This window comes from Pisolithus orientalis (assembly GCF_024613125.1).
Source record: "Pisolithus orientalis strain OTSU chromosome Unknown F5J12scaffold_4, whole genome shotgun sequence".
NCBI lineage: Eukaryota > Fungi > Basidiomycota > Agaricomycetes > Boletales > Pisolithaceae > Pisolithus > Pisolithus orientalis.
This window is the reverse complement of record NW_026260785.1, coordinates 1,095,979-1,123,282: the sequence shown is the minus strand read 5'-3', so window position 1 is coordinate 1,123,282 and position 27,304 is coordinate 1,095,979. Positions and strand designations below refer to the sequence as shown.

The 27,304-nt window shown below is 50.4% G+C and overlaps 14 protein-coding genes and 2 non-coding genes across 16 annotated transcripts; 6 read left to right on the top strand and 10 right to left on the bottom strand.

The window, feature by feature from the left end:
• The first annotated feature begins 5 nt into the window (after nucleotides 1-5).
• On the top strand, nucleotides 6-1,326 carry F5J12DRAFT_806820 (XAP5, circadian clock regulator-domain-containing protein). The gene is made up of 6 exons (XM_051744634.1): nucleotides 6-322; nucleotides 383-710; nucleotides 766-864; nucleotides 923-943; nucleotides 993-1,187; nucleotides 1,242-1,326. Exons 1-6 carry the CDS (start codon nucleotides 48-50, stop codon nucleotides 1,284-1,286), a joined length of 963 nt encoding a protein of 320 aa, XP_051603707.1. The 5' UTR covers nucleotides 6-47; the 3' UTR covers nucleotides 1,287-1,326.
• A 26-nt stretch (nucleotides 1,327-1,352) lies between these two features.
• On the bottom strand, nucleotides 1,353-1,437 carry F5J12DRAFT_t41. Its single transcript has one exon. It is a non-coding gene; the product is annotated as a tRNA-Phe (tRNA).
• Nucleotides 1,438-2,364: 927 nt separating this feature from the next.
• On the bottom strand, nucleotides 2,365-7,222 carry F5J12DRAFT_903607 (uncharacterized protein; the record flags this gene model as incomplete). The annotated part of the gene is made up of 20 exons (XM_051748425.1): nucleotides 2,365-2,516; nucleotides 2,567-2,649; nucleotides 2,707-2,896; nucleotides 2,946-3,119; nucleotides 3,217-3,364; nucleotides 3,418-3,555; nucleotides 3,621-3,676; nucleotides 3,733-3,788; nucleotides 3,845-3,982; nucleotides 4,149-4,421; nucleotides 4,471-5,079; nucleotides 5,116-5,242; nucleotides 5,295-5,693; nucleotides 5,747-5,897; nucleotides 5,977-5,994; nucleotides 6,015-6,117; nucleotides 6,206-6,566; nucleotides 6,624-6,819; nucleotides 6,874-6,980; nucleotides 7,036-7,222. The coding sequence occupies 20 exons, from the start codon at nucleotides 7,220-7,222 to the stop codon at nucleotides 2,365-2,367; spliced, it is 3,666 nt and encodes a 1,221-aa protein (XP_051603706.1).
• Nucleotides 7,223-7,824: 602 nt separating this feature from the next.
• Nucleotides 7,825-9,291, top strand: F5J12DRAFT_960622 (translation protein; the record flags this gene model as incomplete). The annotated part of the gene is made up of 5 exons (XM_051749931.1): nucleotides 7,825-8,034; nucleotides 8,090-8,291; nucleotides 8,345-8,391; nucleotides 8,441-8,575; nucleotides 8,639-9,291. The coding sequence occupies 5 exons, from the start codon at nucleotides 7,825-7,827 to the stop codon at nucleotides 8,987-8,989; spliced, it is 945 nt and encodes a 314-aa protein (XP_051603705.1). The 3' UTR covers nucleotides 8,990-9,291.
• F5J12DRAFT_389699 (uncharacterized protein) lies at nucleotides 9,052-9,778 on the bottom strand. The gene is made up of 4 exons (XM_051739179.1): nucleotides 9,696-9,778; nucleotides 9,473-9,641; nucleotides 9,250-9,413; nucleotides 9,052-9,197 (listed from the first exon to the last, which is right to left on the bottom strand). The coding sequence occupies exons 1-4, from the start codon at nucleotides 9,696-9,698 to the stop codon at nucleotides 9,114-9,116; spliced, it is 420 nt and encodes a 139-aa protein (XP_051603704.1). The 5' UTR covers nucleotides 9,699-9,778; the 3' UTR covers nucleotides 9,052-9,113.
• Nucleotides 9,384-11,749, bottom strand: F5J12DRAFT_389724 (inositol polyphosphate phosphatase). Its single transcript, XM_051739180.1, has 7 exons — nucleotides 11,193-11,749; nucleotides 10,857-11,139; nucleotides 10,411-10,803; nucleotides 10,211-10,343; nucleotides 9,696-10,157; nucleotides 9,473-9,641; nucleotides 9,384-9,413 (listed from the first exon to the last, which is right to left on the bottom strand). The coding sequence occupies exons 1-5, from the start codon at nucleotides 11,389-11,391 to the stop codon at nucleotides 9,840-9,842; spliced, it is 1,326 nt and encodes a 441-aa protein (XP_051603703.1). The 5' UTR covers nucleotides 11,392-11,749; the 3' UTR covers nucleotides 9,384-9,413; nucleotides 9,473-9,641; nucleotides 9,696-9,839.
• Nucleotides 11,477-12,985, top strand: F5J12DRAFT_889168 (glycosyltransferase family 50 protein; the record flags this gene model as incomplete). The annotated part of the gene is made up of 4 exons (XM_051747311.1): nucleotides 11,477-11,714; nucleotides 11,771-11,886; nucleotides 11,942-12,378; nucleotides 12,433-12,985. 4 exons carry the CDS (start codon nucleotides 11,477-11,479, stop codon nucleotides 12,983-12,985), a joined length of 1,344 nt encoding a protein of 447 aa, XP_051603702.1.
• Nucleotides 12,986-13,045: 60 nt separating this feature from the next.
• F5J12DRAFT_715025 (ADP-ribosylation factor family-domain-containing protein) lies at nucleotides 13,046-14,125 on the bottom strand (the record flags this gene model as incomplete). The annotated part of the gene is made up of 7 exons (XM_051740920.1): nucleotides 13,046-13,236; nucleotides 13,290-13,368; nucleotides 13,425-13,657; nucleotides 13,726-13,791; nucleotides 13,849-13,909; nucleotides 13,966-14,044; nucleotides 14,082-14,125. 7 exons carry the CDS (start codon nucleotides 14,123-14,125, stop codon nucleotides 13,046-13,048), a joined length of 753 nt encoding a protein of 250 aa, XP_051603701.1.
• Nucleotides 14,126-14,451: 326 nt separating this feature from the next.
• On the bottom strand, nucleotides 14,452-15,593 carry F5J12DRAFT_806777 (signal recognition particle receptor beta subunit-domain-containing protein). The gene is made up of 4 exons (XM_051744633.1): nucleotides 15,447-15,593; nucleotides 15,306-15,400; nucleotides 15,039-15,250; nucleotides 14,452-14,986 (listed from the first exon to the last, which is right to left on the bottom strand). The coding sequence occupies exons 1-4, from the start codon at nucleotides 15,562-15,564 to the stop codon at nucleotides 14,566-14,568; spliced, it is 846 nt and encodes a 281-aa protein (XP_051603700.1). The 5' UTR covers nucleotides 15,565-15,593; the 3' UTR covers nucleotides 14,452-14,565.
• Nucleotides 15,594-17,436: 1,843 nt separating this feature from the next.
• F5J12DRAFT_903600 (FRG1-like family-domain-containing protein) lies at nucleotides 17,437-18,411 on the bottom strand (the record flags this gene model as incomplete). Its single annotated transcript, XM_051748424.1, has 5 exons — nucleotides 17,437-17,452; nucleotides 17,500-17,567; nucleotides 17,620-17,625; nucleotides 17,648-17,681; nucleotides 17,735-18,411. 5 exons carry the CDS (start codon nucleotides 18,409-18,411, stop codon nucleotides 17,437-17,439), a joined length of 801 nt encoding a protein of 266 aa, XP_051603699.1.
• Nucleotides 18,412-18,587: 176 nt separating this feature from the next.
• On the top strand, nucleotides 18,588-19,753 carry F5J12DRAFT_903598 (ribosomal protein L24; the record flags this gene model as incomplete). The annotated part of the gene is made up of 5 exons (XM_051748423.1): nucleotides 18,588-18,603; nucleotides 18,761-18,873; nucleotides 18,923-19,134; nucleotides 19,184-19,253; nucleotides 19,691-19,753. The coding sequence occupies 5 exons, from the start codon at nucleotides 18,588-18,590 to the stop codon at nucleotides 19,751-19,753; spliced, it is 474 nt and encodes a 157-aa protein (XP_051603698.1).
• Nucleotides 19,754-20,094: 341 nt separating this feature from the next.
• On the bottom strand, nucleotides 20,095-20,941 carry F5J12DRAFT_903597 (vacuolar ATP synthase subunit D; the record flags this gene model as incomplete). The annotated part of the gene is made up of 4 exons (XM_051748422.1): nucleotides 20,095-20,146; nucleotides 20,183-20,465; nucleotides 20,531-20,723; nucleotides 20,780-20,941. The coding sequence occupies 4 exons, from the start codon at nucleotides 20,939-20,941 to the stop codon at nucleotides 20,095-20,097; spliced, it is 690 nt and encodes a 229-aa protein (XP_051603697.1).
• Nucleotides 20,942-21,035: 94 nt separating this feature from the next.
• Nucleotides 21,036-21,108, top strand: F5J12DRAFT_t47. Its single transcript has one exon. It is a non-coding gene; the product is annotated as a tRNA-Phe (tRNA).
• A 44-nt stretch (nucleotides 21,109-21,152) lies between these two features.
• F5J12DRAFT_806757 (T-complex protein 1) lies at nucleotides 21,153-23,594 on the bottom strand. The gene is made up of 11 exons (XM_051744632.1): nucleotides 23,542-23,594; nucleotides 23,459-23,464; nucleotides 23,197-23,406; nucleotides 23,103-23,148; nucleotides 22,994-23,046; nucleotides 22,845-22,934; nucleotides 22,536-22,787; nucleotides 22,214-22,471; nucleotides 21,692-22,167; nucleotides 21,406-21,640; nucleotides 21,153-21,352 (listed from the first exon to the last, which is right to left on the bottom strand). The coding sequence occupies exons 3-11, from the start codon at nucleotides 23,266-23,268 to the stop codon at nucleotides 21,224-21,226; spliced, it is 1,611 nt and encodes a 536-aa protein (XP_051603696.1). The 5' UTR covers nucleotides 23,269-23,406; nucleotides 23,459-23,464; nucleotides 23,542-23,594; the 3' UTR covers nucleotides 21,153-21,223.
• F5J12DRAFT_763554 (UFD1-domain-containing protein) lies at nucleotides 23,410-25,148 on the top strand (the record flags this gene model as incomplete). Its single annotated transcript, XM_051742155.1, has 7 exons — nucleotides 23,410-23,421; nucleotides 23,471-23,517; nucleotides 23,572-23,702; nucleotides 23,755-24,043; nucleotides 24,094-24,543; nucleotides 24,592-24,751; nucleotides 24,805-25,148. 7 exons carry the CDS (start codon nucleotides 23,413-23,415, stop codon nucleotides 25,105-25,107), a joined length of 1,389 nt encoding a protein of 462 aa, XP_051603695.1. The 3' UTR covers nucleotides 25,108-25,148.
• Nucleotides 25,149-27,282, bottom strand: F5J12DRAFT_806750 (N-myristoyl transferase). Its single transcript, XM_051744631.1, has 9 exons — nucleotides 26,869-27,282; nucleotides 26,787-26,817; nucleotides 26,606-26,733; nucleotides 26,468-26,559; nucleotides 26,296-26,412; nucleotides 26,075-26,245; nucleotides 25,703-26,024; nucleotides 25,365-25,640; nucleotides 25,149-25,312 (listed from the first exon to the last, which is right to left on the bottom strand). Exons 1-9 carry the CDS (start codon nucleotides 27,217-27,219, stop codon nucleotides 25,190-25,192), a joined length of 1,611 nt encoding a protein of 536 aa, XP_051603694.1. The 5' UTR covers nucleotides 27,220-27,282; the 3' UTR covers nucleotides 25,149-25,189.
• Between the last annotated feature and the right edge of the window lie 22 nt (nucleotides 27,283-27,304).

Genomic DNA, 27,304 nt, shown 5'->3' with positions numbered 1-27,304 from the left:
AAAGGCAACTACATTTTTCACCACAACCACGACACTAGTACTACTACATGTCTACCGACAGAGGCGAGGGTCGTCGCGAGGATGCGTTCGTCAAGCAACGCATGCAGAACCGCGAAGAGTACGAACGACAGAAGCAGAAACTCATCAACGAAACGGAAAAGTCTCGTCCCTCAGCAAACAAGTTCGTGGGCCAGAATGATTCGATGGAGGATACCCTTAAGAATAGCACCGTCGGCCTCGTACACTTGGAGGTTTTTCAACAAAGGAGGAAGGAAATCGAAGAAGCGAAGGCACGCGAGGCGGCGCGTACAAATGAGCTCAAGTAAGTCGCAATTTGACTCGGTAGGAAAGATAACTGATGGTTCGTGGAGTATTCGTTTAGAGAAGAGACAAAGAAAGTGAAGAAACGTAAAAAGACCAAGTCGACACTGTCGTTCGCTATTGACGACGATGAAGGCGATGGTGAGACTTCCTCCAGCCAGACGCCCGACACGGAGAACGGCGAGTCTGCTCCCAAACGTACCAAGTTTCGCAAGAATCCAGACGTGGACACGTCCTTTCTCCCTGACCGTGAGCGAGAAGAAGCTGAAAGGAAGGAAAGGGAGCGACTACGGCAGGAATGGCTGCAAAAGCAAGAGGAGCTTAAAATGGAGGACATAGAGATCACGTACTCATACTGGGATGGAAGTGGGCACAGGAAATCCGTGGTGGTACGCATATATCCCCGCTGTTCCCATCTGCTTACCTTGATGAATTACATTCTAGTGCAAGAAAGGCGACACGATCGCCAATTTCTTGGAGAAGTGTCGCCAGCAGTTTCCGGAGCTGAGGGGCGTCAGTGTTGACAACCTGATGTATGTCAAGGTAAGTTCTGGTCTTTCTTATATATGTGGTATCGCTCATACTCCTTTGGTAACTTAAGGAAGACCTCATAATACCCCACGTACGTGTCAAAAATTGCGTTTTGGAGAATGCTCTCATTGCTTGTGCAGCACAATACGTTTTATGACTTCATCGTCAATAAAGCTCGGGGCAAATCAGGACCTCTATTCAATTTCGACGTCCATGACGATGTCCGGTTACTTTCTGATGCGACGAAGGAGAAGGACGAGTCGCATGCGGGGAAAGTTGTTGAGAGAGGCTGGTACCAAAGAAACAAACATATTTTCCCGGCATCGCGATGGGAGGTAAGATGAGATTCGTCCATGAATTTTGCCACTTCTCATTGTTTTATTGGGCAGATTTACGATCCGAAGAAGGACTACGGGAAGTACACTATCCATTGACTGTTCTATGTACATGCATGTCGTAGGAGGAACCAAATACGGTGTTAAAAAGAGAGGAAAGGAAAGTGCCAGGACCGTGGATTGAACACGGGACCTCCAGAATGCCAATCGCAACTTCAGTCTGTTGCTCTCCCAGCTGAGCTATCCCGGCAGTGTCGAACACATGAATCACGGCCAATATGAACATCGGTTTGACTTGCACCCTGATATGCATGCCATGACTTTAGGTTTCATGCTGATTAGCAGCAAGAGACCAAGAACAGAGTGAGATCAACCCCATTTGTTTCAATTTGCCCACTGACCAATGACTAACATCAACACCTGGGATGATGCCATGAGGATCTTCAGAGCTTTTACACGATGCAATTCTGTAGCATTTCCCAACCAATTTGTCATGTTCTTTGGAACTTACAGCTGTGTCTCACCCTAGACTCAAGTTGAAGATGTATAAATGTATATGATCGGCTCAGTTGAAAATGCACGAGTGGGTTCCTCGGCCTAATGAACTGCATCTGTCGCCTTTTGAACCCTGCTCTGCACGCCTGTGTGGTTGATTCTCGACGGGCAAGTCACTGTACATCGAGAAATTTCCTTCTGATCCCCCTCCGAAATTCGAATTTCAGCCGCTGACATTACCTTAGTTCATACAAAGTATTGCCCGCCTACGCCTCAGAAAGCGAGGCAGAAGAGCGCCAGGTCCACCATCTCAAGTGGTACCGTGGCGCTTTCCTTTGGTTCTTCCTGGGGGGACCACACGTGGGTTGTGGTCAAGGTGTGGCGTGGATGGCAGATATTCGTTACATATACATACGGTATGTCTTTGCCTGTATTGTACTGTGATGGGGACAAGGAAGCCTGGAGGTGATTTTCGTGCGTGAGTTGATTGCTGTAATAAAATTAATCAATGCGTGGTGGTGCTGGTCCCAGAAGATCACATTTAAGCTCCATAAGGCTCATTCCGAGCTGTGGAGTGGCCCGAAAGCTTTTTAAAAACCAGAAGATTCGCATATGAGCTCCTTGAACACCGATGGCGTTCGAGATCTACCTTGGGGAAGATAGTGTGGTATCGCGACGGGGGTCAAGATAAACCATCGATGTATTGTGATGTGAAGTCGAAGAACGTCCACAGAAGTCCGTGTGTGGTAATACTTCGCACTGCGCTAACACCAAGACCACGGTAAATCCGTGCTATGCCAGCAAGCACTGGCTTTGGATCTTTAGGATCCGGGCCTGCGCAGGAGAGCTCAAAAACAGGGAACCAGACATAGATCTTGTCATACCTCGAACGAGGCGATGGAAAGTTTCCCATACTCCTCTTGGAGGAGTATTGGCCAACGCACGTTGCTGGACTTTCGTCTTTACGCTGCAGGTAAGCTGGTCAACGGATGGTGGATGTCTCAGGAGCTCAACACAGACTCACACGTCAAGTGGATAGATTAAGGCCCAAGACGTGACACCAGCGAATGAACCGCAGACGAAGGGAATTAGAGAATTAGGTATTGGTAGCCATTGAGGTGTTGGACCCTGCTCTCCAGAACGCTCCCGACCCAGTAAGTGCCTCATAGCGTCATACTCGAAGAAATATAAAGCAGTTCCGGATGTGTCCCGTACTAAGTGAACAGGTAAGCGGCTGGGTAGAAAGCGGAGACCAGAACCCACGAAAGTGCAACCGGAAACCGAGGTAAAGACCGGACACGCCATGCATCCTGACGATATCACGGACTGCTTCGATGGTATTTGGCGGTTTGATTAACTGGATACCCTTTGTTGCGGCGATGCTGTATTCCAATTGCCGGCGGACCTTTTGCAAACCAATTGGACAAGGTCTGCGAACTAGCACGTGCTGGAAACCTTACCTTCACGAGTTCAAACGCTGCAGACCATGAAAGGTAAATGTCCACGAATGAAATGGGAGAAGGTCTGAACTCACGTGCGCTCCCGAACGAGATCAACGAGCCCGATAGGGCACCGCTTATACCCCCGGCGAAGGCAGCATCGTACATGCTGTCACCAGAAAAATAGTTCTTCCTGCGGCAATACTCCTTTGTATCACTGTAAATCGTGAAGGAGGCAGGTACCTAAAAATCGTTAGCGGAAGAATGGATGTGACCGAAACGAACAACTCACGGACGAAGGATATCGTCACCAGAGGGATCCAGAGTCCCCGATAAAAACCAATCAAGCCCTCCTCGCGATATACAAGCCCCGCTAATTTTAACAGGGATATCCGTGTCTTGGTGGTCTGCAATCGCGACTTCAAGGAGTCAAGCTGTGCAGATGTCATCGCATCGTTAAGAACAGACTAGAGTAACAAATGGGCGTCTTACCGGGTACCCTGCGAACTGAAGATATGTAGCTTGCTGAGAGCGCACATACTACGGACTTATTTCCTGTGTGCTAGGCCCTCAGAAGTTCGTTACAGTTTGAAAAATCTTTTACACCATACGTCGCAAAGTATCGTTAAAGGCAGCATTGTCGAACCAAGGATTTTGGGGCGTACTACTGGTTGTTTGAGCGCCAAGGGGTACCTATGAAAAGTGAACGTCATTTCGCCGTACCTAACACCGTCCATAGAGCCTTCTTCACTGGACCAGCCACAAATCCCGGTTTCGTGCGATACTCGTCGTCGATGAGAACTTGCCGGACGATGATGCAGGCGCGGGTTTTGTGACTTTGACAGGAACCAGGAAGAAGAGCTGAGGAGGCACAGGGATGCTACCGTAAGTCTTGAAATCGACTAGGGTGCCTAATTCAGAGACCGACAGACGACAGTCCGGTGTAATAACAATCCAGTACCCGACATGTAAGTACAACACACTTTGTGGCAACGTCGTAGATATGTAGCTGCGGCAAGATTAAAACCCCCCAATTCGCTTCTTGGTGGGTCTCTTCCCTACCATTAACCGCCCGCCGTACGGCCCTGAGAGAACTTGTGTACTAGTCTGAATGGGGTCCTGCGAAAAAGTATCAAGCTTAGGGTAAGAGGTTGTCTCTTGAGAGTAGCTCTGCTTTGCAGCATGGGCAACCTGCGTGCCAGTTACTTCCCATTGTGGTCGTGTTCCGGTGGCCACAACAGTTGGCGGATGCTGCGACGGTACCACCATGCTTTGTGTAGGCGGGGGAAGTGCGTAATGCCTGTTTTCGCCTAGGACCGGAAGCATGGTCGACTTCTGTGGCAGTATACGGGTCGCGGTATGTATAGTTCTTGACGTCGGATCCTACCTCCCACTCAGCCAGTAAAAGCCGCACTCCCATTGGACAAGAGACCTTGGTGTCGTCTTCAGTGAGCGCCGGGCTGGTCTTCTCTGCAGCGACGTAATGGTTGGCACCAATCTTGCGAATAGGATGAAAAAAACTGAATTCGACGTCGGGAGGCTCGTCCGTGACTCCAGTGCGTCTGTTTTCTTCGGAAATTGTTCCAAATCCAATTTCTGTGGGATGGGGCTTGGTAATAGGACGAGGTGAAAATACGTCACACGATAACGCTAAATCGACGACGAGCTGCTCCTGTGCTTCAGTTTGTAGCCGTAGAGAATTTCCTGCGCCCTCTCTATCCGATTCCAGCTGCAACTTTTTCAGGTGCTCTCTGAATGTTGACCAGTCCTCGGAGATATCATAGGGTAAGCGGTGCATTGTTTCGAGAATGTTGTAGCTCCAAGGGGCAAGACTGGCTAGTTCCTTGATGGGTATATCGCCTCTTGCAACTGCTTGGAAGGCTGAGTTGCCATTCGCAGTGCAGCCTGTGAAGAAGTTTGCCGGAACCTTTGACTTCTCGTAAGCTATTAGGTCGAACCTGGAAGTATCACAATCAGTGAATCAATCGGCGAACGGGGAAACAATCCACGTTGTTAGCATGATTTCCAGAGGCTCTTCCATCTGCTGCCAGAAACCGGGGAGTTGTGCGAGCGTGTCACGGAAGGCTTCACCTGAGCCATCGTCTCTCAGCGAGAATATCCCTACAAATTATCGAATCAATCTTAGTTGTCACTTTCAGAGGAAGGCACCAACTTTCGTAAACGCCACGGAAGTTAACCTCTGTAAAGTGCCTCCCCCCAACGGGACCTGGGTCAGGGCGCAAGTCTCTTGATTGCCGATCCAACTTCTCGACGTCTGCATCCCATTCTCGAACAACACGATTCCCTTCCTTGAAGGCTTGCGTTTGGTTGCCAGTGGTGATATGGATGTCTTGCTGATAAATGCTACCTTGGTGAGTCAACCGGAGGAACGACATCTTAGACATGCAAGGTGTCGCGACGGCTGTATGCCCGGTATGTGCCGTATACAGTGGTCTGTCCCAGGACAGACAAGTAGGTGGAGAGTTGCAGTGTACCAGGTTATCCGTGCCTCTGCTGACGTCATAGACAGTGACTAGGCCATTTTTCCGAGAGGTTAACAAGACCAGGGGACCTGCAAGTGTTGGCGTCAACTATGAAATCTTGTTGTAACAGTAAGAGACTGACCAAAGCCGAGTTGAACGGTGAGCGTTTTAAGTGTCCTATCATAACTCCTGTGGTGTTTAAAGCTTAAAACCGGCTTTTTAGGAAAACGATCATCAAGCCAAATAATGTCAGATGAGGTTGTGACACGACTGAGGTTATCCTGTCCTGGGGGCTCGTAGCAGGTTACTACAGCTCCAGGTTTGTCGAGAAAGTGAACGACTTGGGCTGTGCAGCTCGTCTGTGAAGCGTACGTAAGTCACCAGTCCATCCTTCGACCGTACGAACATACTCTAAAATCCAGATACTTTACGCAGGTACTGGAAGTAAGAAAGCACCCGTCCCTGTTGCTCGTTGCACCCAGTTGCCAGAAATTGTCTGCGGGGTTAACTTGACTGTCTTCGGTTGCAGTTCTGCTACCCTCGATTGCTTGTCTGTGAAAGAAATGAGACGACGATGCTTCCAGATGGGGGCGTGACGCACGTGGCCTTGCCTGCTGTGTATACATTAGACTTGTAAACGTGTCCAAGGCGGTTGACTGATATTATATCCGGTCCTGCCCCTAGAATACGAGAATCTACTATTGGGATATCCCCGGTGTCGGAACGAGTAAGTTCAATATCCCTTGTGACCTGCAACGAGGTATCTTCAGAAGAGGAGAGCTTAATCAGTGAAATTGAGGTGTAAGTACGGGCGAGAGCGATGGTATATGGCAACGGGACACTTTTTGACGATGAAGTTGAACCAGAGAGGTGCAGGATTGGAGTCTCGAATATGAAAGAGGGAATACCGGAAGCCCTGAAGATGAAGCCGCCCGAAGGACTCGGCGACAGCGACGACACGTCTACAGATAACTGTGAGCACAATTTGGCGATACAACGGAAGATGCGTGCAGTCTAACTCAGTTCTCTGCCCAGAGACCCCATCGGAAAGAGCACGTCATATCCATCGTTCGAGTGACGGAACGGCAGTAACTCGAGCAAATTCCCCATCAGAGGATCGGATGGGTCCACTCCTGCAGGTGCCGCAGTAAGCTCATCTTGCACGAGGTCTCCGGGGAAGTCGGTATCTGGAAAGTATGTACGCAGATATTGCAGCTGGTTTCCAATCACATCATACAAACGATCAGCGTGAATGTAAGGGAAACTTACCCCCCCTTCTGAGCGTTTGCGTACGGAATGCTCGCACACGTTAATTTCAGGTGGACGCGTTTCAGGGAATGTTCTCGTGGACGGGCCGATAGGCGCGATTGTACGTCCTGAACTTCCGTTCGTCTGGATTGGAAACGAATCAGGTAACACCGGTCGACGTACTGTGGGTTGTATCTGCGACGATGGACCATTGCAGTCGACCATCCGCCTTTGACGTCAAGGTGGCCCGACCAAGTGAACCGTGGTCAAGGTGCGGCCAGCTCCAGAAATCGGAATCCTGCAAATCAGGCCCGCCCTTTCGTTGTGTCGTGCGCTGTCTTTCGTCCGTGGGCCAGTGTTGCGAGTCCATCAGCTCAATAAGTGATGTATCAAACTAACAGGTAACACCATGGATTAGATAACCTAAAGTACTGGGCAACTTCCGTCGTCCTCAACGTCAACCTTCATCCGCTCTACCAGCCAGCGACTCATCCAGCTCCGTTGAATCATCATAGAAGCCCACCCCCCACCGCTGCATTTGGCTCTACTGTCTCTGTGTGTTCCTGCCTGCTTTTGAACCGCACTGCATCTTTGTACCAGAATGACAGCACTCGGCAAAGGAGCTAAAGGGGAGCAACATCGTGTCTCCTATGCTCTGCAAAATAATCACCTATTCCCAAGACATGTTTGTGCTCGTCACAGTCGGGCACGCTGACGACCTTCCGTGTTGTATCGATGAACGCGCCAGAGAGCACAAGACGCTCGGTGACCTCCTACCCGCCTGTGCCGCTTCACCTGTAGCAGACGTGAATGATGTACAATGTACCAGCTGCATGTATCCTACGCAAGTGGGATAATACACCCGCCATGATGCAAAGAGCCTGTGTGTAGGGGAATGTAATCATAAATATTAATTAGAGTAGCACACCCGTTTAGGAAAGGCTGCCACTTTCTTTTTCACCACCGAGGACGATGCCCGGACTTTGGTCACTCGCACAGACCCCACACTTGCTAATGCAACAATGTAGGCTGATGCGGACCACCGCAGCGAACCTTGCAAACACAGTGCCGCAACCTAAGTGGACGGCCAACTCGCTACGAACCGGCCTCATCGCTCGCAAGCGCGGGATGACCGCTATGTGGGATGACAACGGTGCTCGGGTTCCAGTCACGGTTCTTCAAGTAAGTTGCCGTGCAACTTCTCGTGGCTGCCTATTGACGTGTTGCGTTGGTACAGCTCGAAAATTGCCAAGTAACCTCGAATATTGTAACCTTACGATCTGACCGTTCCGAGTATCACGCCGTTCAAATTGGCGCTTCCGACCGTCCAAGCCGGACAACGACAGCTCAAATGAAAGGCCACTTCCGGAAAGCCAGCGTTCCTCCTAAATACATCGTCAGGGAATTCCCCGTCACTCCCGATGCGCACGTCCCCGTTGGTGAGTCCTACTGGGACAGGTGTCTGGCTAAGACCGACAGGAAGTTTTCGTAGGCACTACTCTATCTGCCATGCACTTTGTTCCTGGTCAGTACGTCGATGTAACCGCCAAGTCGTGCGTACACCTATTTTATCCTCGTTGCCTCGTAGTCAGAAGGTCGTTCCCCTAACAGTATCGGGAAAGGATTCCAAGGCGTCATGAAGCGTTGGAATTTTAGAGGTTTGCGAGCCAGCCACGGTGTATCCGTATCTCACCGTTCTGCCGGTGCCACTGGTGCACACCAGGTCGGTCAAGCCTCACTTGTGACTGCTTTTCTGGCCCGTAATACAATCCCTTCCCCATAACAGGACCCTGGAAGACTGTGGCCCGGAAGGAAAATGGCGGGTCGACTCGGCGGAAAGCGCATAACTGCGCAAAATCTCACAGTCATGCGCGTCGACACCGACCTGGATCTGGTATTCGTCAAGGGTGCTGTTCCAGGCGCAGACGATGCCCACGTATTAGTCCGTGATGCCAAAAAGAAGCTCGTCACACTGGCGAAGGCACATCAAGCTGTCGGCGCGTACGAGAAAGTGCTGCCCAAGGGCGTAGACGATCTTCCATTCCCGGCCGGTACGAGGGAAATGGCACGGAATCTGCCTACTGTCATCGAGGCTCGCTCCAAGCGGGTCACCAGTCCATTCGTCCCCCAGGAGTAATCCATGTTATTCATACATTTGCCGTAATGATGCAGCCTGCATTTCTCCGACATCACTAGCTCTAGTTGTCTGTGAGTGAAGGGTATCGCGAGTTTTGCTATCATATCATGCCGGATTATCGGGCCTAGGATAGAAGCTTTGCGTCTATGGTTTCCTTGGTCAAGCCGTCCGGCCCGTCGCGAACCTCTATCACTTTGCTTACGTCCGCCTGTTAGAGTATGGAGTCATAGACTGCACAATCAGTTCAGTTGGACGCGTACCGTATTTTGGAACTCGATTAGTGCGTTGGCGTGCAGAGTCATCATCTTGATCTCGCAGGTTGTTGGCGCCCAGTTTACAAGGACTAGTGGAAAGGAAGTCCTTCCATCGCTGTGTTTGAGCTCGTATGACAGTACAACATATCGTGGAGAGTTCTCAGGCAGTTCTGGCCATCCGACGGTCAGTCCCGCCGATCTCCCTGGAGACACGCGTGAAAGGAAATACCCTCAGAAAGCTCTTCGATGGAGATGTTATCGTATTGTTCTTCCTCTTTCATGATGAGCTCGTTCCTGTCGATCTTGACGACGAGCGCAGCGTGCCCCTGGCTGCGCCTCGCGAAGCGAAACTTGCGAAGGGAACTCTTCAGCTCTGGTGGAATATCGACGGTGTGGGACTATCATTCGATGTCAAAGAGCCATTCGAGGAACACTACTGGTATCGAGCTTACCATTGTGAACGGCAGAGGTATGTTGATAAGAAACCAGTGCAAAAGCAAAGCTCAGAAATACAAATCTGGCGTTCAAGTCACGGTAATACTGTGTACAGCAGCGCTATGCATTCACATGCACAGGTACATAAGATGTACAGTTATTCAATCAACCTCAACAGGTGTCATGGCGGCTGGTGTCTTCCACCACCACATCCAAGCGACGTAACCGCAGAATAAGTTAAATATTCCAACGACAGCTGATCCTGCACCGATAATGGTAAAGAAGGCCCATATATAACCAATGATGCGGTCCAGTATACGGCCGATGTAGCGTTTGAGTGTGGCAAGTGGGTCGGGAGTTGGGATGTACGTAGACGGTAGTTGCAATACGGGGATTTTCCCTTCTGTCTCCGAAGACTCAGAGTCGTCCGACGTCGCTGGCACCGGAGGTGGAAGCAGTAACATGGACACAACGGGTTTCTGAAAAGGCATGGACATGCAAAGCTTGCCGATGTACCGCAAAAATAACTTACATGGTCTGAGGTGGTGTACGAAGGGACGGAGGTGTACGAAATGTTGTTGATATTAGAATGTTCGGGAGAAGCGGGGCTGTCTGTATAGGTGGCATACAAGATTCTGTCTGTCCAGGACGGCGAGCGTTTCGTACTTGGCAAAAAAAAAGGGTCAGCAAAGGCAAGCGAGAAAAATGCAAGGGGGGGGGGAGGGAGCTTACTTGTACTTATCAATCTCACCCAGCTCGTATTTGTACGTGCACTTGAATGTCCAGAACGGTCCCTCCCTCAACCCCACGAACACCCGGCCGCCTCGCCACGCACTTCGCAGCTGGTCGAATTCCTTCAAAGCCTCCCGTGATTTCTCATCTGTCAACATGGACAATGCTTCCCCATGAAGTGAGCCTTCATTACCCAGAGATCGAGGAGGCATTGTCACCCGGAAGTTGAGATCACCAAAGAAGAAAAGGTGTGAGGTTGAATATATTGTCGTGGCTCGCTGGTTGGCACTCGATGACATGGGAGCAAACAGCAGTGTGCGGACGATATGATCATAGTTAGCTATGCGGTACGCAAGGTTGGGTTCATGGGCTGTCAGGTGTGCGCACACAAACCTGTCAAGTGTTATTGTAAGGCTTGAGGGGGAATACATACAACGATTACCTACGTGAAGACTTCGCCAGCTTTGGAACCGCGGTCGGAAACACGAAATCGAACGCCTACCGCACCCTTGTTGCCCATATACGCGGGTCCACAACCAGTCCATTGTGTTTGAACGTCGTGTACACAGCGCGCGACCGTGTCATCCCTGGCGTAAACCAATAACGCTACGCCGACGTTGACAACCTTGGCAACCAAAGAGTATGACTCGTAGTTCGGAGCATGGACTTCTATCTGTGTTCGTATGTGCACGTCCCTCTCGTCGATTACAGCGCTTGAAAGTCCAGCGACTGTCGAGAGGACTCAGTTTGTACGCAGATAACTAAGGGTAGAGTACGCGCACGTCCAAGATGAAGTGGCAATAGTTCTTGAAATCCAATGGCAACGATGTCTGGGGCTTGAAGATTCTTTGAAAGAAAAGAAGATACGTGGAGAGTTGGTGACAGCCAGTCCACAAGATCTTGAGGAAGGCCAGCACCACCTTGAAGGTTGGTGTTGTAAGTTCCAATCTGAACCAGCAGTCTTTCCTCGCCTTCTGTCATTTCCTGCAAGTCAAAAGGTGAGTATATCGTCGAAGGGAAGTGGACAAGCCTGTGCTTCTGTTTATGTGTTACCACGAGGTCCAGGATGGTCAACGCCAGCTGGCAGAAGTACACTCCACCCTTTTGGTCTACTCTCGTCGCGTCCGCGATTTTGAGAGTGGGACTGATTTCCTACAGCGAATGGCATGATGCCCACTCCACCGTGAAATACACGGACGTCGACTACCGCGTCTTCAGCGACGCTGCGCGATTTTTGCTTCAACCAAACGGGACCCAGCTGGACAATATAGCCAGAGGCCCGATAGCGAGGCGATTAGGCTTGTGTATTGGAAGGCAAGTCACTCTGAATCGGTTGGGTTGGCATTGATCCAATTTTCAGCCAGTCCTTACACTCGTGAAACGTACCGGTACACGCCGTTGTTAGCACTATTGCTGCTACCCAACGAGCTGTTGCACCCATCGTTCGGAAAGTACCTGTTTGCTGCATGCGACCTTGTAAATGGGGTTCTCATATACCGGAATCCTCGTCACGTCGCTCCTCCCTCTGCAGGGCACCAAATCACCAGCCTCACTGCTAGGAAATAAGTCGCGGACGACTGTTAAACCACAGGAAGCATCTCAGAATATCGAGGAACGCAGTGCTATGGCAAGCTTCCTCGCTGGGACCCACCTCCTAAATCCTTTGGTTTTCAGTATATCAACGCGCGGTTCCTCCGAGTCCATTCTATGCACATTCATCCTCCTCACACTTTATTTTGCGCTGAAGCGTTGGTGGGACACTGCTGCCATTTTACTAGGTGTAAGCACCCATTGGAAAATATACCCCGTCATTTATGGTGTTAGTTGTATCGCCACTATCGCATCGCAGACGCGGAGGGCAGACCAGGGCCACCGACTCTTACGGGGACTTTTTGGCAAAGAAAGCATGCGCTTTGCGATTATCAGCGCGTCTACGTTCTTTGCTTTAGGCGCCATTTGCTATGCATTGTAAGTTGTCTATGGTTAGAACGTCGGGCTAGACCTAGATTGACTGCGGGACAGATGGGGGTACCCGTTTCTACATGAAGCATTCCTCTATCATATGCACCGACTGGACCACCGGCACAACTTTTCGCCGTATTTTTATCTCACGTATCTGACTTATCCAGGGCAAGGCGGTGGAGACTTGTTGGAGATTCCGCTATGGCGTCGATTCCTTCGCTCCCCACTCATAAGTCTTATCCCACAGCTCACTCTCTCCTTGGGTCTCGGTATCCTCTTCGGCCGGCAACCAGTAGATCTTCCATTCGCGTGGTTCGCGCAGACTTATGCTTTCGCGCTGTTTAACCGTGTCTGCACTTCTCAGTATTTCTTATGGTACACCCTGCTTCTCCCGTTGATTGCTCTACGCATTCGGTCACCGTGGCTTTGTGGAGTCGTTTGGGCTGGAACACAGGCCTTGTGGCTTGCAGGAGCATACAGACTCGAGTTTCTAGGGGAGAACGCATACTTTAGTCTTTGGCTGAGGGGTTTAGTTTACCTGGCCGGTCATACATGGGTGTTGGCGAAGGTCATCGACGACTACGCCGTGGGTGCTTCGTATACTGGTACGTAGCTGCTACCTGGGGTATACTACAGCAATCAGTCCGCAAGATAGCCTTGGTGAAGTTGCATTTCAGTGCGAGGGAAAAGGCGAAAACATAGAATACCCGCTACAAGAAAGAAAAAGTACTATAGGGTGAAAACATCCCTCCACACTCATTCCTTTACTCAACAGCGACGAATTATATCTGTAAAACAAACGTGTTGGGTGTGGAACAACAAGAAGTTGAGACAGACGCACGTATTGCGAGAACCACCGGAAGCCTGCAGAAAAAATAGGATTAAGGATGTGCGAATAATGGTCTAAAACAGCTCACCTTCACCGTAACCTTGCCTCTGGACGACGGAACACATGAAAATCTCTATAGGCCGGATATCATTCAACAGCACTTTACCCTAAGGCAGTATATCAGAAACAAGGCAGTCAAAGTGACAATAGATAGGAGCCTGACCTTGCCGGTTGTCTGGTAAAGTCCGAGGTGATGCCTGAGCTCTTCCTCACTCACGGCACCGATCGCATCTATCTTGTTGCCGAGGACAAGGAAGGGCACCTTGGAAAGCTCCTCTATGGAGAGGAGGGCGTCCAACTCGGCTCTGGATTCGGCGAAGCGTTCGTGGTCGGCAGAGTCGACCAAGAAGACAATGCCGTCGACTTCGGGGAAGTAGTCTCGCCAGAGACGACGGGCTATTGCGTGAATTGGAAGGAACTTGAATAACCGCTCCCAGCGAAGTGTAGTGAGTAGCGCCACGTACCCTGCTGGTGTCCTCCGAGGTCGTAAGTAGTGAATTTGACGTTACCAATAGCCAATTCTTCGGAGGCTAGTCAAGAAAAATTGAGTCTAGTCCGACGGTGAAAGAGGCAGTGGAAAGCAGTACTGGGATGGAGGGTAGGCTGAAGTGTAGCCAACCTGTCATTCTTCAGCATGTGCAAGAGAGTCTTTACAGACAAGACCTAAGCAAGTGGAGGCTGAGCGAAAAACCGGGGGAACTCACTGTCTTCCCGGCGTTGTCCAAACCGAGGAAGAGGATTTTGGCATTCTTGTGCATTAAGCCTGGGTACGGAAAAGATGAGCTTTCAAGTTAAGCAAATGAGCTGGCACTGATTATACCTAGCTGGGCGAGGAATGTCCCACAACCAGTTGAAGATGAACATGACTCCTCGTCGTCGTTCGTCGTCGTCGAATGGAGACAAGCGCAAGTGTGCACGTCAGACCCAAACGGCGGCGCAGTTCAGTGGTGTGACGTGACAGGGTGTCACAAAGCATCAACAATCATTTTCTCCTTTTTTCTCTTGTAGTCAAATAAAATTTATCGTGTACGAAGACAAAGGTAATGTATAGTAGGAAAGGTCTGACACTCACTACACCAAGGGAGAAGGGGTGCGTGTGCTCTATTTCCAAACCAGCGTTCCTCTTCGCATACCAGCATCGCCATCGTCCCACCTGGATGTCAAAAGGGTCGAACGGGCACTGTCTAAAGGCTGCGTTGCAGAAGGTTCAAGTGACTCCCGGCTCTTTAAAGTACTTCCGTGTTTGGTCGTGTTTATTTACCACTGCCATAGCCAAAAGAGAGTCGACTCCTAAGGTGCTCATGTTAATGTGGAAGCTGCTCCAACCAATCTTTCAATCCACGAAGCCCATCTTCACCTCCGTCTTTTTCCCCGTCTTTCGTTTCTCCAACCTTAATCCATGCCCCGACGAAGTCAACATCACCACCTTCCCAATCAGAAAATTTGAATGAATCCCCAGCAGTTCCACTGCACTCCAGTCCGCCAAGCTCAGCCTCACTCTCCGCACCCATGCTCTCAACTCCAATACCCCCCGTCTGCGAAGACCTTCTCTTTTCCAATTCACGTTCCAGAATAGTTCGCACTCGTGTAATAGCGACTTCAGTGACTGGGCTCGACGAAGCACCAGATTTCACAAGATCTGTCTTGTGCGCAAGAATGAGAATCTGTGGCGTAGGTTGGGATGGTGGTAGTGATGTCATGGCGTGCAAAACATGATGCAAATGCCTTTGAAACATATTAGTGACAAAACCAAGCCGGACGAAAAAAAAGCGCGTACTCAGCCACATCTGGAGCATTGCGCGAAACCGTGCTCGCGTCGACAACAAAAACGATGGCTTTCGCACCTCTGAGGTGTTGTCGGAACTGGTCCCTAATTCGGGGATGCCCAGGTACGTCCACGACACGCAGGGTCTTCGACGGCGACAAGACTACGTGAGCAGAATTTGTCTGTAAAGACGTGTGTGAAGGCAACGCCTCATTGTACGCAAGCTAATCTTCTACACCATCAGCGGTGGGCCGGCCAGAAGGGCAGAATAGAACTGACAGAGGAAAGTATGGCTGTTTTGCCTGCATCAGGAGGTCCAACGAACAATACTGAATTTCCCCTTGAATTGGATTTTGCCTTCGTCAACGTTAACGCTGCATGAACTTAGCGAGGAACTAGTACCGCTTGGTTAGATCGCACCGAGAGAAAAGACCACAGCCGCAGCGATCGAAAGGAGGGTAAGATTTCTGGTCGAGAGGTTCCCAATGAATGGGATAATTTCGGGTGTAGCAGAAACCACGGAAGTGTTGTTATCCATGGCGGCAGGCGTACCAAAGCAAGGCGGTGCGCACTGCAGTCGTGTTTTGCGTCAGACACTATTATAAGCTGCGCCACCGCTGCCCACGTGACCTGTACCGCACGTGATACCTAGTGCATCTACATGAAGCTCGGCAACCAACGTACTGTGCACCTATGATCTGTCCTTAGATGCTTAGATGCAGGTGAGTAGCAGGCTCGATGAATATTAAGCGCTCTTATAACACAGTCTACAGGCTATCATCGAAGCAATTTTCTGCCTATATCCTGGCGCCAAACATATTGTCGAGAATGGCAATGTCAAGACACTTCTCCCAGAGACCGACTTCAGCGAGTTGAGGTGACGATCTCAGGAAAGGACACGGAAGCCCTCCGCAGTGCCATCGGTAACCAGAACGCGACACACAAGCCCGCTCGCGCAAACCTCGTCCGAGCCCCCACGGGCCGCACAATCACGACCGGCGGGCAGGCACCTAACTAGACTGGCAGAACGTCCGACATTCTTGTATGTTATATACACCAACAACTCCTATGTATGTAGCCTACAGCTAAACCGGCCAAGTACATATCCTTTAGTTTGACTCTCGATGTGCACGTATTGCAACGAACAGACCATGTAGCTGGAGGGCATTCATGGACCCTCCCAACTGGGTTTTCATCATACTTTCCTGCACATCGACTGGCCAGGAGAAGAAAGCGTTCAATGCCGTTTCGTCAGTGAATCCCATGTCAACGAAGTGGGAATGAAAATCCGCGAGATTGGGCTTCGCTGAGGACAAGAAGTGGAGAACGGGGTCAATGCACGATGTGCGCGATGGAACGGTCACGCGAAGAAGGGAGGGGGGAGGAGAGGGAGGAGGGGGAGGAGGGATGTCAAGGTCATCTTCGGTAGTTGCGTCACTTGTACAGTCCGAGACCGCGACCGGCTCGCTTTTCCTCTTTGGGAGCTGCTTGACAACTACCGAAACACGATTTTCTGGCGGGTAGTTCTTCTTTACGGTCCCATTTCCCCTATTGCGAGCCGTGCGTTCGCAGTACCATGACGGCTTCTTCAGCTTCTTTGGCTGGTCGATGTTCACTCCCAGATCGTCACTAGCACCATGAGGTAGACCTACCACACAGTAAACCCTCTCCGTGACCTGGCAGTTCCGTCTGAATGGAGCACCAGATTTTTTCGCCTGCAGCAGAAAATTCAGAACAAAGCGGTCACAATCAAAGACATGTTTAATATACCTCAGCGTACCGGAGCCAAATGGGATCTGGACACCTGATATAACCCTCTTTGTAGCATCCAAAACGACGCCTATAATAAGCTGCACTCCGGATCCTGCATAGAATGTAAATTTCCAGATAAGCCATTACCGGCCAAGAGTCTTCGTATTTTTTTGCAATGCTTGGCTGGCGCTGGTGAATCTGATGTATGTTAGTAGTGGGATGCGTAGAGCTCGTGGGTGCCTCACCAATCTCATCAATCGCTGAAGATCGCCTGGGTCTTGCTCTTCTGGTCTCAGTGTACAATCAAGGTACCTCTTTGCTGCTGATCTGACCAAGGACTGATGGTTCTCCATGTCAAGGCGAATGTACAAGTGGGTGTCGGTTACTCACAACAAATTCGCTGAATCGTGAGTGCGCCATGTGCATCTCTGCGCGTAACAGTCCCACCGTACGGATCTGATAAAGAGGCATGGGCGAACTGCACCCTTCACCCATGATACTACTTTGCAACGCGAGTGGGACAAACGTAGAAGACCGTCGTCTGTTCTCATATCCACTTACTATAAATTCTGGGGGATGGTCGAGAAGATTTCACGGAAGGGATACTTTACAGGAACGGACGGTAGAAAATACACAGTGAGTGACCGAGATCGGAAAATCAGCAGAATCGATCACTAAGATGGTTGTCAGTTAATTTGCCACTGCCGGGCTGGCAGCGCACCTTTTCAATTTCGATCTGCGGTCCAATAACGCTTCAGCCAGCCGGCCTTCTTTGCGTGCACGTTTCAGCTGTATCACCACATGACTTGCCTGTCAACAAAGAAAGGAAATCGGAGCTCACCTCTTTCTTGTCATCCTTGGAAACCGACCGAACGACCGGCACCCCATGCCTGATATATGCGGCTAGACGAAAGTTGGGTTCAGTGGGAAAGGGTCGGTGCAGCGATCAAACGCACTTGGTTCCAGTCTCATCGATGACTGTCACCTCGGTGACAGCTTCACGCTTCTTCTTTTCTTCGTGGGCTTCCTTCTTGTACTTACTCTGAATTTTTACCCAGAACCGTTCTCTGAAACCGACCTCTTCACTGTCACCACGTAACTGTAGGGTGCCGCCAGCGACTTCATCGACGCTAAGATAATTCTCGTATACATTTTGGAATGCGACCATGCCGTCGGGGAGGAGGACGGGCGTCCACTCCTCCTCTGGTCCGCGAGCTTCCCTGTCTGCCGAAACTATTCCGTGTTTATCACATGAGAGAAACTTGCCTTCCCCCGTGCCCGTTCGGAGGTTGATTGTGGGAGAGCCAGCAACACGTGTTACGACCCAGACCTGGGATATCTCTGTAGGGGCACGTTCAATCAACGACGGTGAGTCCTTATCGAGAGGATGTAAAATTATCCGATTCCTCGTGGCATCAAAGTTGACGGAGATGGGGCTGGGATCAGAGGGGTGCATAACGAAGGTTGGGCCGCGAATCTCCGCCGCACTTTCTGGCATTACCCATGTTTCCGGCTCCTCCTCGTCCTCCACATGCTTCGACCTAGATGGGCCGCTTTCTTCGTCCTCTCTTTTACGCTTCTTCTTTGTTTTGTCTCCCTTGAACTTGAGTTTGGTAGAGCGTGCTTTATCCATGATGCGGTTGGGTGATAGTCTGGTGACCAGACCGTACCGGGGCAAGAGACTATTAATATGAGTTGTACAACACGCTGTTCGGCAACTTCCGAATTCCAAACTTTGGACCAAACAAGTCGCTCATACACCCAACATCCACGGCCACTGCCATCGTCAACGTCGTCCTCAAGATCAAAATGAAGTTCAATCCCGGTCAGTATTCGTCCCGTTGCATGCTAATAGCCGGATGTATCGTCCACGTACACCGATTCGTCCCATTCTTGGCTGGATCTGGTGGATGGCTCAGCTACGGCTTGGATTTTTCCCTACCCAAGAGTGAAGTACTCACAAGCGTCATTCCGCCCAACAGACGTTTCATCCTCACGGCGCAAGTCCCGTAAGGCACATTTCTCCGCTCCCTCTTCCGTCCGTCGCAAGATCATGTCGTCGCCCTTATCCAAGGAACTTCGCACCAAATACAGTGTACGTCGGATATTGTACAACCTCTTCTCCAACCTAAGTTCCACCGTAGGTACGGTCGCTACCTATTCGCAAGGATGACGAAGTTCGGATCGTGCGGGGGAAGTACAAGGACCGTGAGGGCAAAGTTACACAGGTGTACCGTAAGAAATGGGTCATTCACGTCGACCGCGTGCAACGCGACAAATCAAATGGTGCATCGGTACCCATTGGCGTTCACCCAAGCAAGGTTGTCATCACTACCATTAAGCTCGACAAGGACAGGTGAGTTAAATACGGATGTCCTCGTTTCTTCACAGTCTTATGTCTCCAGGCGAGCAATCTTGGACCGGAAGGACAGATCAAAGAACGTAAAACCTGCCGGTGATGTGGAAATGGCAGAGGTACGTCCTTTTCTGGGGGTTCTTGGAACCAGACTCACGTCCAGTTAGTGAACTAATATGACATACCTTTCCCGTTGCGTTGCATTGCTTAAAATCGCCATGTATCTATGCGCCATTCTGCACATGATATGCATCATGACCTGCCAAGCTGACATTAGAGAAGTGTAGAAACGAGTGAGAAAGACATGTACAATTCGTGAAGGACGTGAGAGCTATTGCGGCGATCTAGTATCTGAGTGAATATCAGAAAATAATATCTTCGTCTCTGGTGCTCAGAAGATCCATCGCAGGTTCCTCAACTGCTGCAGGTTCATCTTCGTTCACACCGCCACTAGCTTCTTCTGTCTCGTTTTCACCTTCATCTTCATCATCGCCCTCAATCAACTGTTCATCCTCCGCTTTATTTTCCTCGTCTGCTTCTGTAACCCGTGTCTCAGGCGCCTCAGGAGTTGCGACAATCTCCTCATCCGCCGGTCTCTCGTCCGGACGCTCTTCTGTAACCCGTGCTTCAACGACATGTTCATTTGTGGATTGTTCTTCCACCTGTTCTTCCACTTGTACTCTGCCACGTTCATCTGCAGTTTCTGCTTGGTCTTCACTCTTCCGCTCTTCGCCAGCCACGCCTTCGATAGTCGTCTCCTCGGCCCCAGCAGCGGTATCAGTGCCTAATTCTGCCTTAGCATCGGCTTCGGTAGCGGTTTGCTCTGCTACCGAAGGAGGTTCACTTGATTGCTGTTCATTCGCGTCTCCAAGTGTTTCCCTGGCGTCGTCCCGAAGTCCTTGTGCGGGCTGTATTTTCTTAGTTGCCTTGGCCGCTGCTCTTTTAGCAGCTTTCTCTAATTTAGCTTTCTTCTCGGCAGCGATGGCAGCGTCCCTCTTTTTCTTGCCTTGTACTTTCTTCAGCCTAGGGTGTTCGCAAATAAGCCAACAAGTTCATGCAACCGTCACGCAAATAAACTTGCCTGAAGAATTCTTCACGATCCATTTCGTCCAGTTCACTTATGATGTATTTGATCGTGTTGTCCAATCGCGGAATGATTACATGTTCTATAGCATTCACTCGTCGATTCGTAGCTCGGATGACCTCATCGAGGATAGTGAAGGCGGTCTGTAAGGATGCGAGTTCGACGAGCGTCTCAAGAGCCTTTGCGTAAACTTCTTTGGCTCGCTGGACTTGTTGTCCGCCGCGGCCCAGACCCGTGAGATTAAAGTCTGTGTAGGGACAGGCAGGTAAATGTACCGACATGTGGACAAAGAAACCAACGGTTTACACCTACCTGAACCAGGAGTACGATCGACTTCAAACGCGGGAAGCAAGACGCCAGAGACATTCTCCTGCGTCGCCTTCACGCGGAATGTGGCTAGTTTTGCCTGTTCTTGAACTAGATACGAGATATCCCCTGTGGTGTAGGTGACCTCTGCCATGGAGAAGGATGCGAGTTGCATGACGCGCCCCATCTTTCGTTTGGCCTATCGAGGGATGAGTATGCTGTCTTGCCGACTCGTCCATACTTTCACCAACATACTTCGTCGACTTTCCTCAAGATTGCCCGGAATCTCGTCGTAAGCGCATCGCGCTTCTTCGCAAGGAGGGAGTGTCCAGTTTCTGCTCCCTTCAGTCGGAGCTTCATGTTCGTGAGAGCCATCCGTGTTGCGAAGACATTTTCGCGAGGACCTGTACCCGACATGTTGGGCGAATGGAAGCAACTACAGACTCGGTAGATGTGCTGCGAGTGTCAACTTCAAGGCTGTTTCAAGGGCAGACTCACAAGAACGAAACAGGCCGGGATAGCTCAGCTGGGAGAGCAACAGACTGAAGTTCTGGAGGTCCCGTGTTCAATCCACGGTCCTGGCACTTATTTTTAGTTATTTTTTCCTTATGTTCCAAACCGAGAAAGGAGCGGAAGAAATGCGCTATCCGTTGAGCAGATGCGGATGTGAATATAGTGCTTATTTCTACGCTATAATATTCATCGTGCTTGTACATAGTCATCGATCTTTAGCAGCAAGCAAACCGTCTCCGTCGCTAGCTCCATGGCACTTGTCGATACTAATAGCGGCTGGACAACATCCTCCTCCAAAATGTTCGATATGAGGCCCTGCGGAATACGTTAGCCAAGTTATCATGTACCTCGCACAAAGACAAGCTTACGGTGCGGACGTTGATGCCAGCATTTCGATCACCGAGGGCGTGTCGATTGCGGAGTTCCGTCAGGATCAGGATGGGATTTAGGCCCGCATTTTCCGCCAGTGTTGTCGGAATAACTTCCAACGCATCGGCGTACGCTTGAAAACAATAAGCTTCCATTCCCTTTAGTGATTGCGCATACTGAGAAAGCATCCGGGATAGGTGAATTTCCGGAGCGCCACCACCACTGATGAGTGCTCTGTGAAAATGTTAGTCACACTCGAAAAGTCACAACACGAATCCGCATCACCTCTTTTTCACGAGGCACCGAACAACACAGAGTGCATCGTGCAGACTTCGCTCGCACTCCTCGACAACAAGGTTGTTGCCACCCATTGCAAGGATGCTGACGGTCCGTCCTGGGTTTTTTACTCCGGTTATTTTCACGACTTTCACACCAGAATGAGACGCTTCTTCGACCAAGTCAGCGCATCCCAGCTTGTCCTCCGTGAAGGCCTCGATATCGGCGATCGGTTTGCACCCGAGACTCTTTGACAGAAATTGTATCTCATCCCTCTCCACGTCTTTGATGGCCATGATGTTGAGACGCTTGAGGAAGCTGAGCGACGTGTCATCGACTGCGTCACGTAAGATGGATTTTTGTATGAGAACTACGTTGCAGTTCGCCTTCTTTATCTTTTTGCATATGTTTAGGAGGTACTGGCGACCCTCCTTGATGACCTTGTCCATCTGTCTGTAATCATTGATGACGACAGTGTTGTCCATCTAGGGTCTTGAGCTACGCTCACACTTGCACCGAAGACGAACTTACATCTGGTTTGGGAGCGCTAAGTTGGAACTGGATGATGGCTATCTTGGCTTTTTCTATGCGCGTTGGGCCACCGGCCGAGACAATGACATTTTGGTTTAAGACAACACCATCCACGAGTTCGGTGTCTTCGATGGTACCGCCGACCTTTTTCACGACTCGGATATCCCGTAGGTCCACATTGGAAGAATCTGGCGTTACCAAACGAGTGACTGCAGACACGGCGATCGGCGCGAGAATAGACGAATATTGGGAGACGATCTTGGAGAGTTCAAATTGGGCGTAAGTCGAATAAGTCACGATCAGTGAGCAGAGTGTCTACTACCTTGGAGTTCAAGGACGTGCTGGCTGCGCGAAGGAGGCTAGTCTTGTCGTTCAGATCGATGGGGACTGATATTTCTGTTAAGAATTCCACAGCTTTTGCAGATGCTTTGAGGAAAGACTCTGCCACAATTGTCGGGTGAATGCCCTTCGCGAGCATCTTTTCCGCTGCTCCCAGGAGGCTCCCAGCCAAGACGACAACCGAGGTTGTTCCATCACCTGCCTCGACATCTTGGGCGGCGGATAAGTCGACGAGCTAACACGCAAACTGATCAGCTTGTTGTACTGTTCGTGGGGGTGAAAACATGTCTACCATCTTGGCTGCCGGATGAAGCGCTTGTATGCTCTTAAGAATTGTTGCTCCGTCATTAGTGATGATGACCTCTCCCTTTGATGTTTGAATCTGATGCAATGACAAGTTAAGCTGCCGGAAGTACGTGACGAACCGGTTGAGATTTTTACCATCTTATCCATGCCTCGAGGGCCGAGTGATGTCCGGACAGCATCACTGATGGCTGCACCACGAATATTGAGTTACATGGCTAGCGCCGTTTACAGATGTACCACTGACCTTTGGCGGCGACCATGTTAGACATCCGGACTTCCATTGGCTTGCCCTGCACAAGAGTCGGTTGTGTATGTCCTGCGAAGACGTAGATGCGTACCTTGTCATTGAAGGCGGCATTTGCGCCACCACGAGATATCTGGGCAGCTGCTGAGGCAGTTTTTGAAGCCATCTGCTCGAGTGCTGGAGTAGATTATCTATGAAGTAGTCAGAGCAGTTCACTTGCGCTCCTTCCTCATTTGGACGTCTGTACGGCCATTGCCGTCCTACTTGCGTGGCCTGCACTCGTCACCAATCTCTTAAACCACGTCTCATCATGGATTTTGTAAGTACCACCGGTTGCGAGGTATCGTGAAACTGACCTTGACCGCCAGTTTGGAAATGTGGATACCCCAGGTGGTCTGTTTGCTCAGTTGGCACAGTACGCATCATGTCTTGCTTTACCTGGTTAGATGATTTGATCTCCCATCCCCAGGGGCTTTGGGGGGCCACTGGGTCCTCGAGGCGTTCGCCCGCCTCCGAGGGCCTTCGATGAATACTTAAAGGCGCACAGTCTTGCCATGCTTCCTGGCCGGGAGCGTGAAAATGTCTCTTACGGGGGAAAGAGTACGTATTCTAGAGTTGGAGGCATGTTATGCATCTGACCTTACTTCTCCAGTTATTATGCCACCATCTGCACTAGCAAACATCACAAGGTTGGATCTCGAGTCCCCTTGGATGTTTCAACTGCGCAACCCGTCAAACCCGGCAGCATCCACTCACGCTGGCGTCCTAGAGTTTATTGCGGATGAGGGCGTTGTCCATCTCCCTTACTGGATGATGAAAACTTTGCGGCTCGACGAGGGGGACCCCATTAGAATAACTGGCGCAGAACTTCCCAAAGGCAAGTTCGTCAAACTCCAAGCACAGACCGTCCATTTTCTCGAGATCTCCGATCCAAAGGCCGTGTATGTCATTCTCGAGTGGAATTGGTCAATTATACTGAACTCCCAGACAGGTTGGAACAAGCTCTTCGTAACTTTACTGCACTCACCCAAGGAGACATTATTGAAATATACTACAACTCCATGGTTTTCGGCTTCCTAGTCATGGAAACGGTCCCAAATGGGGGTGGCATATGTGTCCTCGACACAGATCTTGAAGTGGATTTTGCTCCCCCTGTCGGATATGTTGAACCCGAGCGCCCCAAGGCTCCTCCACCGTCGACGATGGCGTCGAAGCTTAACATTGATCTCAACTCATCTTCTCCTGGTTCGTCTAGGCCATCCTCTTCCCTCGCAGGAGGGTTTGTGTCTGGGGGCACCGCTGCTGTGAGCAAAGGAGGCGACCATTGGGAAAGCTTCAAAGGTAAAGGAGAGACCTTATCAGGCAGGAAGACCAAAGGCAAAGGTATCAGCCATCGTGCTGTCGAGGAAGTCGCCGACGGAAGCAAGATCATGCGCACCGAGTATGTTGACTTACTCTGAGCTGTGATTGAAACTCAATTTATGTTTAGCCGACGGACAGTCGTCACTAGCGACTCGCTGGAATCCGACGCCAAGGTCCCAGCTGCTTTGAACCTTCCGTTCGGAAAGCTTTTCTTTGGTTTTAGGGTTGTACCATATACACCTCCAGTTTCTGATGCTCAGCCTCCTGCTGGGTCGCCAAGTCCACCCGTGGGTGCCATATTTATTCAGACTTCACGTTATTCATACATGTTCTGGCTTAGGTTACGTTCTCCGGTCCTGGGAACAAGCTCAGCGGGAGAGCTGTTGAACCAAGCTCCACACCCAAAGGAAAGGAAAGAGCGAAATCGCCATCGCAATCTAGCCCCAGCTCAAACTCCTGGGGTGGTGGGCAGACGCTCGGATCCCGCTCACCACTCCTCCATGTTCCATCGGGCTTCCGGAGTCGAGAACTTGGCGGTGGAGGTCTATCAGTATCCCGTCGTCCCAATCAACCAAGGCGACGGAGCCCGACTCCTGATTGGGGCGTGGATGACGATGACATTATCGAGATAGATAGTGATTGAAGTAGTTGACCGTGTAAAGCTAGGAATGTATTCATACGAGATCCTTAGTCTACCAGTGATGCTCCGAAATAGGTTGGGCAGTTTACAACATAACTACCCCCACACCCCGCCCAGCTTCGACATCGCTTACAGAGTTAACACCTGCAAGAGGTGCCGTCCTCCAGTTATACAGATAGAAGTTAAGCAGACCGTCTCCTGCCCCGAACTGAGCTGGTGTGTGAGTAACATAATCAAAATGTAGCTTTTCAAGCTCATACCTTCAAATCATCCAAGAAACTCATGTTGTCCATCAACGTGACAGCATTGAAAACGTCGAACTTGGCCTGATTCGCGATAACCAAAGCATCGCCAATGAGATGTACAAGACGTGTTTTTAAATTGTTAGACTCGTCTACCCCGGATTCAAACGCGGCGTCGCTCGCGTAATAGAAAAGGTAGGCAGCCTCCAGAAGATTGTGTCTGGGATGGTTGATAACTGTAGAAGGAAGTGAGTAGAACGAGAAGAAGTCCGTAATACGGTGCTCTTTGGGATCCTGGAATTGATCGGCGTTCCCTGAGCTTATGACACACTATCTTGCAAACCAGGGTCACGTACCTCCACTACATATGCCCATAACACTTGCTTCGGCCGCCTGTACTTTTCGCAGGGTTGTTCGACATCCCCCCTTCCGCTGAGGAATAGATGGCGAATTTCGTCAACTGTCATTATCGGAGCCATGCTAAATCTTTGCATGTACCGCGCGAACAAGTCCGCTACTTGGGGCACGTCCTTTGCCTCCATCTCCCGGAGGCCTGGTAGACGTGGTGCAGAATCTGTCTTGTACACACGGATCATCCGTGCGAGGGTCATGTTCCGAGGAACGTAAGTAAATTTGACGTCGACAAGCTTGGGGATATTTAATGAACGATGGTAGTATCTGAGTGATATTGAGACGATGTAACGAAAGAAAGGCCTCTATTGACTTGCCGGCATGTTGACACCGGTGTTGGGAGCACGACCCCTGCTGTATATATTGCTTGAGCGATCCCTTGGAGATGCACTTGCCGGGTGACCTCCTTTATAAGCACCGGCGCCAACCGTTTGGAACGTAATTTTTTGTGGACACACAAGAAATTGATTTCGCTCGCGCGGAATACGCTGTGAATGAGAGTTGGAGTGGTAAAACAACGATCGCTAAAAGTATTTACTTTCCACGGACACGGAGAGTTGTTGGGACACCTGATATGAAAGCGACAAGTTTCTTGTTCGACGACACTCGCACACCCAGGTGCCACTCTTTGAAATAACCAGGAGGCTTGAGTGCCCTTCATCATAATTATTAATACGGTATGGTCCCACGACAAAAGAGCCAATTTTTACCATTCCAAGAATTCAGCACTATATTGGAAACGGAAAGCAGCGTCGTCGTCCTCGACGTAATTGAGTGATAGTAAATCATAAACCTCCTTGATCTGTCTTTTTATGAGTGCACAGCCAATGCGACAAGAGCCAACAAACCTGTTTTCCATCGTTGATGTCAAGAGTCGACCATTCGAAATCTTTGGGCAAGGGATATGGCTCGCGACGGACGTCTTCGATTGCCTTTGTAGGCTCAATGTACCCATCCTCTGACGGGGGTTCTTCACCTGGAAAACGCAGGCTTCTTCAGACAAAACGTGACCATGAGTGTTATCCTTACCTATCTGGGGGACCGGTTGTGTTGCCCAGAACTACCGCTACATGTCAAACGAAGGCAATTGGCGTCCAGAGATCATGCCTACCTTATGCTCACCCATGGCCTTTTTCCCCCGGCCGGCCACACCTGCCTTTCCCTTGAGTACATCCATGATTTTCAGCTGTTCCAACGCCGCCCTGACGGCGTCTGGATCCGCAGCGGGGGAAGCGCTGCCCTGGTCTACCTTAACTTGCTCTACAACATGGTTGACAATTGATTGTGGTATCTCGTTTCCACGTAGTGTGTTCAAAACTTTAGATACTTTAGATCGTTTCTTGTGCTGACGTTTCGAGGACGAGGGTTGCGATTCCTCGAGAACCCCACCCTCATCCCCGGGATCGTGACGTTCCTGCTCGGAGCCAGAAGTGCGTTCTTCCTCTTCGCCGGCTTGTTTCATCTTCGCGGTATCCTGTGTCGGGGACGAAGGCAGTAGTAGAGGACGAGATTATCAGCAGGCACTACTCCTGAGCCACGTGACGGGC